Source organism: Heliangelus exortis, chromosome 11 (genome assembly GCF_036169615.1).
Source record: "Heliangelus exortis chromosome 11, bHelExo1.hap1, whole genome shotgun sequence".
NCBI classification, from domain to species: Eukaryota; Metazoa; Chordata; class Aves; order Apodiformes; family Trochilidae; genus Heliangelus; species Heliangelus exortis.
In genome coordinates this window covers 2,403,891-2,409,890 of record NC_092432.1, presented here as the reverse complement: position 1 = coordinate 2,409,890, position 6,000 = coordinate 2,403,891, and the positions used below count along the sequence as shown (strand labels likewise).

Below are 6,000 nucleotides of genomic sequence, written 5' to 3'. Positions count from 1 at the left end.
GTTCTTACCCAGCAAAACCTTTGCCTCCTGTTCCATGGGCTTGTGCTGCTTTTTCCTGACTAAGCACTGCAGTGCTCTGGATCCTGGCTGGCCCCGGGCAGGGTGACACTCCTGGGACAAGAAGGTGCTTCCCAAAGAGCTTTGGGAGAGACAACACAAGATGTTATTCCCTCTGAACGCTGACCCAACAGGGCACTGTTCCTGTTCAGCTGCTGATTAATCATTCCCTTCTGTAGCTGGCATTCCTTCTGGATGGAAATGTCTCTCCTCTGCTATTAGTAGACAAGTGATTATAACAGATGCTGCTTCTAGGCCCTGGAATGAGCTTTCTGACTTTCTGGGAACCCTGTATAATGTGGCAAAATTTGCTTTACTTGCCAAAAGCTTTTGTCATTGCTCACATATTTGAAAGTCCCAATCTTGCTGAAGCTGCTCAGTGAGAACCAGTGGCTCTTGAGTATGATGGGAGTTGAGGTTCTGACTCTTAAGTAGGAAAGGACATGAAATTGATCTGATTTAAAGACATTTTTATTAAGCTAGAATTACTTATTCTATCAGTTCAAAGCTGATGAATTTCCAGCCTTAAATAGCTTATTGAGTGTGGCTTGTCAGATAAGAAGATTACATGCTGGGCTTTAGTTAACAAGATTTTTAGAACTTTGAAGAACAAATACTGAGAAAGCTTCAACCTGTAGCAGTCCTTGGCATTGCCTGGGAGTCAGTAAATCTGCAGGTGTTTCTGCTGCAATGCTGTGCTTGGGACTTGCTGATGAGGCTCCTTGGGAGCACCCTCAGACCTGCTGGGTTGGCTGCCACCTGTCCTGCTCATTGCTGCTGGGTGCAGTAGGGAACTGCTGGCCCCTCTCCTCCAGTGCCAACCCTGGTGGCATCCATCACTGTCACAACACACACTGAGGTGCATCACGAGAGAAATCGGAGACCCAGGGTGGACTTTTTTGGAGGAGTTGTGAGGAAGATACATACAGTGCCGGGTACAGTTTGTTTTAAAGCTGAGCCTTACTTGAAATTAACTCCAGATTGCAGCCTGCATCACAGCATTTTGCCTCCTGCACCTTCTGCCTTGTAAGCCTGATGCCTGAGGGGTCTTTTTTCGTGGCCAGCCCCATCACCTGGAGAACTTGGACCCGAACACAGGCTGGAAGTTTTAGTCTGCAAATGAGTACGTTTGAGAAATACATCTTGAGAGAAGTTAAATTTATTTTGCACAAGGTAGATTACCTTTGCACAGTGAACAAATATATTACAAACCTGTCTTGCCTTAAAAAAAGTATTGCCATTTGGGTGCCTATTTCCTAAGCTAATACTACTATAAGAAGGACCTTTTTTTTGTTGCTTTTGTTTTGTTTCGTTTTTTCCTGTTAAGCTCTATGCACATCATTGCATTTGGTTTGAAAATCCAGTTTTGAAAAAGAAAATACATCTCTGCTCTCTGGAGTCTCATCACAAACTGTACAGCAACACACACACCAACGTTGGGTTTCAGGGTAGGTCTCCAACATGTGTATTCCTTATCCAACTGTCTTTCTCTTGATGCTTTTGAGGTAAGTCTTTCTGTTCAGGTACATAAAATATATTCCTACTGGCACTACAAAATAATTGCCTGCTTACATCTCAAATAAGGCTTTCCTGGAAAGTGAAAATCACTATTGCTGATCAGTCATTGCCCCCATGCACACATGCAGCATTCGTGTAACTACTTATGGATCATCCTGCAACGTGAAATCTGCTGCTCCGGAAGCCTGGGGGATCTCTGGGCTCAGCTCCACTGTCTCACTGCAAAACTCCTGGTTTGCACAGAGGGGTTTGGAGGCTACTCAGCCACCCAGCAGGGTCCTGGCTCCTCCAGCAGCACATCACCAGGACTCCCAAGTCCTGACACGTGTTGTGGCAACAATTCCAGGGGTGCTGCACCAGCTGCCAGCGGCTCGGTGCCACCGAGCTGGGGGATTTGGTCCCCAAGGTGAGGGCTGAGCCCCAGCAGAGTGCTCTGAGTGATCCAGTGCCTGGTGTGACTCGGAGCTGGGATCAAGCAGCTGCCACCAGGGTGGAAGGCTCCCCTTGCCAGTCCCCAGACCAGCAGGTTATGGGGGTGATCATGCTTTGAGCAAACTGGGTGGTGCTGGGTTCGTTTTCTTCTACTTCCATCAGACCGGCGAATGCGCAACAGAATTTTGTTTATATTTAAGAGGCAATCAAGTTGCTACTTCCATGTTTGCCTAATAAAATTACATACTTAGAATCAATACTATTTCATGCTCAAAATCTACAAGGAACTGCTTAGTGGCAAGTATTCTACTTTCTAGGTCAATGAAGATTACCAAAGGAAAAAAAATAAGCATGGTGGCTCAGTCCAAAACTTTGCCATGGGCCAACTCCTTGATAATAATTGCTGCTGAAAAAGAAAACCCAGTTTCAGCTCAATTTAATAACATTTCAGGTAGAATCATCAACGGGTAAAGTTGCACTACATGGTAATGCACATCAAATTAAAGGGTGTTGTAAATGACATGCTGAGAAGTGAATCATGATGAGATGGTTTGTAAAGATGGTCTGGAGAAGCCAACGTGTCTCAGCTTTAGGAAAGGAAACCAAACCAGGCTTGGTCTGTGCAAAACTGCAGTGTCCCAGGGAAGTAAATGAAGGTGCATCAGTTTACACCACCTGACAGATCTGGTGGATTTAGCTAAGAAAATAGAGCTGTAAAAGGAAAATTAAAAGATTATCTGTACCAATCAAAATGTTTTTTAACTTGCTGAAAGTGTGGTAAGCTGATTGCAAGACTCACTCTTGAAACTCAAGTCATTAGCAAAGATCAGTGGGCATCTGCCAAGATGCAGCATTTTAAAAACTGCACAGAATGTGTCTGTGTTAATATTCCTCAACTCAAATACCCCAGTACTGAATATAAAGATAAAAACCTCAGTGCTAATTACCAAGCATGATCTGCACAGGTTGCACATGGTGATGGCAGTAAATGAGGCTTCCAGACAGTGAAATGAAGAGTTTCCCTGCTTTCATTCCGAAAAATGTCCATTTCCATGACAAAGATGTAAAATATATTCCAGTATATTCCTAGTCACCTTGTTCCTAACAGTAAAAGGTTTCTTGATGCAGTTCATAGAAATTTACACCTACAAGTCCTTCTACTGAGCACATTTTTGAGTTTTATCTTACAGCAAAGCCAGGGTTCAAATGCACGCCACGGAGAGCTTTTGCCTGGAGCAAGAAGACACCTTCCTGGGGAGCTGGACTCCAGTCCTGTGTGGCGGAGGTTCTCGTTAGTTCCCATAGAAAAATGTCTTTATAAATAACATCATGCAGCAGCAGTCAACCCAAGCTGATGTTATGACACCTTAGGTCCTTGCCTAAGACAGCCTGGAGTCCCACCAGCATCCTGCAGCCCAGAAAAGGATTGTCTTCTCTTTTGCATCCTCAGTTCGTGTTTGCAGCACAGTGCACCAGGGAAGTTCATCCTTTTAAGACTGCTTGTCCCAAGAGGGCCCATGTGTCGGGCTGTGCCTTACTGGGAGGAGGTCATAGTGACTAGGAATGTGACTGTTCCTAGGCAGGTCGTATGGATTTTGGAGGTAACTGGCACTCCGACCACGGGCGTCTTGGACCACGCTGACAGTGGGCTCTGGGGAAGCAAGGAAAACTGGGTTACCATAACTAGCAGCACTCCCAAAACTTGTTACTCTATTCATGTGTTTTATCACAACCCCAGAAAAATCATCTCTTCCCCTTCACAGCTTCCCTGGCACACAGGAAAGACCAGGGAGAAAAACACCCAGAAAAGTTGAGGGCAGGTAGTTCCCAAAGAGAACCAACCAGAAGACCAACACTTTGATGCTTTCAAAATCTTGCAGCTGAATTTTGAAGCAGCTTAAATCAAGAGCATGAAAAGGGGGCTGCAGCCTTGCCCTGTGGAACTGGAGGAAGGGTTGGGTGCTGTAGCACATTGACAGCCACACTGCCCAGGGCTTTTCTCCCCAAAGGAACATGTTCATGCTCCTGCACTGTGTGCAGTCCGTGCTACTTGTGTTGGGGAAGGGAAGAAAAATCATCAGCATCTACCACACATCCACCAACTGCTGGAACAGACCTTTTGCTGCCCACCCCCTCTTACCAACTTCGTAGATGTTTTTGTTGGCTGTGGATGAAGTTGGCATTTCTGAATAAGGGGACTCCCTGTGACCAGGAGATTTCATTTCCACGTAGCTGCTCTCAGAGTGTTTGCATGTTAAAATGGGGGGGTCTTTAATGGTGGCGTATGGGTTTTCACTGCTGTTCAGAGAACAAGTGCTGGAGCTGCACACAGATTCTTTCATATAATCTGCAAAACAAGAGAAGAGTGGGTGTGTTAGAGTTGTTAGCTTGCTTTGGTTAATTACAGCTGAACCTCTGCAGGAAGTGGGGGGGGTGGAACACAAAGGGGCAGGGGATAAGGAAGATCCTTGAAGCATCCAGCACAGCCACCCAACACTTGTGCTCTGGGTGTGTCCAGACCATTGCATCCACAATTCACCAGCAGGAAAGAAATCAAAACCTGCTTGATACCAAAGGTTTTCCTGGAAAAGGTTCTAGTTGTCATTTATTGCAATATTTAAATTGAGGTGGAAATCGTTTCCCTCCCTCCCCCTAATTCCTAAGGAGCTGCCTTTTAACCCTGCTCCTCCTGCCCCACCAACCCATGCAGGTGGCAGTGGGGAGTTGGTTCTGCAAAGCAGGACCTTCTACTGGCACTTGGCCTGCTGGGCCAGCTGCAGGGTTAGTGTCCTGGGGGCTTCAGTCAACATCTAATGTCAAATGTTTGAATGGAAAACATTTCCAGCAGGCAAAGAGTACTGCAACAGTGCAGTGTATGTGCATAAAGCCCCTGAGAGCTCTGGTTTCTGGGACTATCCAGCACCAGGAGAAACCAACTTCTTCATCTTCCCTCTGCCATTAAGACTGGGAGGAGGCTGTGCCTGCTACTGGGGAGCACTTGGGTTTCTGTGGGGGACACAAGCCTCCAGCTGAGCCTCGCTTCTGCTTTGCTTCTTTTCTCCCCCCCATTGCTATAGACATCTGCTGCTCCTTCCCCCTAGGCTGGAGGAAACAGGAGATGGTGACAGAGGAGATGCTACATGGGGAGAACAAGGTTGGTGTCAGAGTTGTAACCACCAGCGTCCCCTGTTGGTGACCCTGGCTGGGGTGTGCCAGCCTGCTGCAAGGTACAGTGCCAGTCTTGCTTTCAAAAATAATAATAATAGTAATAATAAAAACAACAATAGAGAATAAATAAGTCTTAACATTGACATTCAAGAACGTGCCATTGCTGCTGTGTGCATCCTGCTGGGCAGTGCCATTAATTTAGAATTAGAGCGATGCAATGAAAGGTGAGGCATTTTCTTGTGCTGGGTTACAGTACAAAGGCAGATCCTGGTATATATGAAATACTCCCGGTGAAATAGGGGGACTTGCAAAATAGCTGCAGTCCCAGCTGCCCCCGCTGTCTAGTATGGGAGACAAAAAGAGAAATTCAGGTTAAGAAATAGACAGACAACAAGTTATCACTTCTCCTTTACAAACCTCATCTCTGTGCCTATCTGCCCCGTCCTGCTAACTCACTCCTCAGTCTGTATCCCCCTGGGGTGCAACAGGGAGCCATCAGCTCAGGGGTTGTGTCTGTGTGTGTCCATCAGCCCCAGGGCTGCCACCCTTCCTCTTGCCTCAGCCAGGGGATGGCACTGAGCAAGGGGTCAGGTCCTGCCCTGCTGCCTGCAGGTTCCATTTCCCTGCTCCAGTCTTGGTGACAGGAGCAAATCTCCAGAGTCCTCAGCTCTCAGGGTTAGTGAAACCAGCTTGGTAGGTAGTAAAAGCAAAGCAAACCAGCTAGTCCATGCTGGGACTACTGGGGACGTGAAGGCTGGCAGAGGCCCTGGCATCACCATAATGTTTAATTAATAATAAAATAAAGAAACTCCCAGTCTAACTTCA

The 6,000-nt window shown here is 46.6% G+C and overlaps 1 protein-coding gene across 4 annotated transcripts in view; it reads right to left on the bottom strand.

Moving 5' to 3' along the window:
* Nucleotides 1-1,200: 1,200 nt before the first annotated feature.
* Nucleotides 1,201-6,000, bottom strand: part of MEGF11 (multiple EGF like domains 11) — a 266,370-nt gene continuing 261,570 nt past the window's right edge. For all 4 annotated transcript variants that reach the window (XM_071754163.1, XM_071754165.1, XM_071754166.1 and 1 more), the window contains 2 exons: nucleotides 4,148-4,354; nucleotides 1,201-3,658 (listed from right to left, as the gene is read on the bottom strand). In XM_071754163.1, the coding sequence (XP_071610264.1) occupies nucleotides 3,498-3,658; nucleotides 4,148-4,354 (368 nt within the window). In that variant the 3' untranslated portion in view covers nucleotides 1,201-3,497. The remainder of the gene's footprint in view (nucleotides 3,659-4,147; nucleotides 4,355-6,000) is intronic.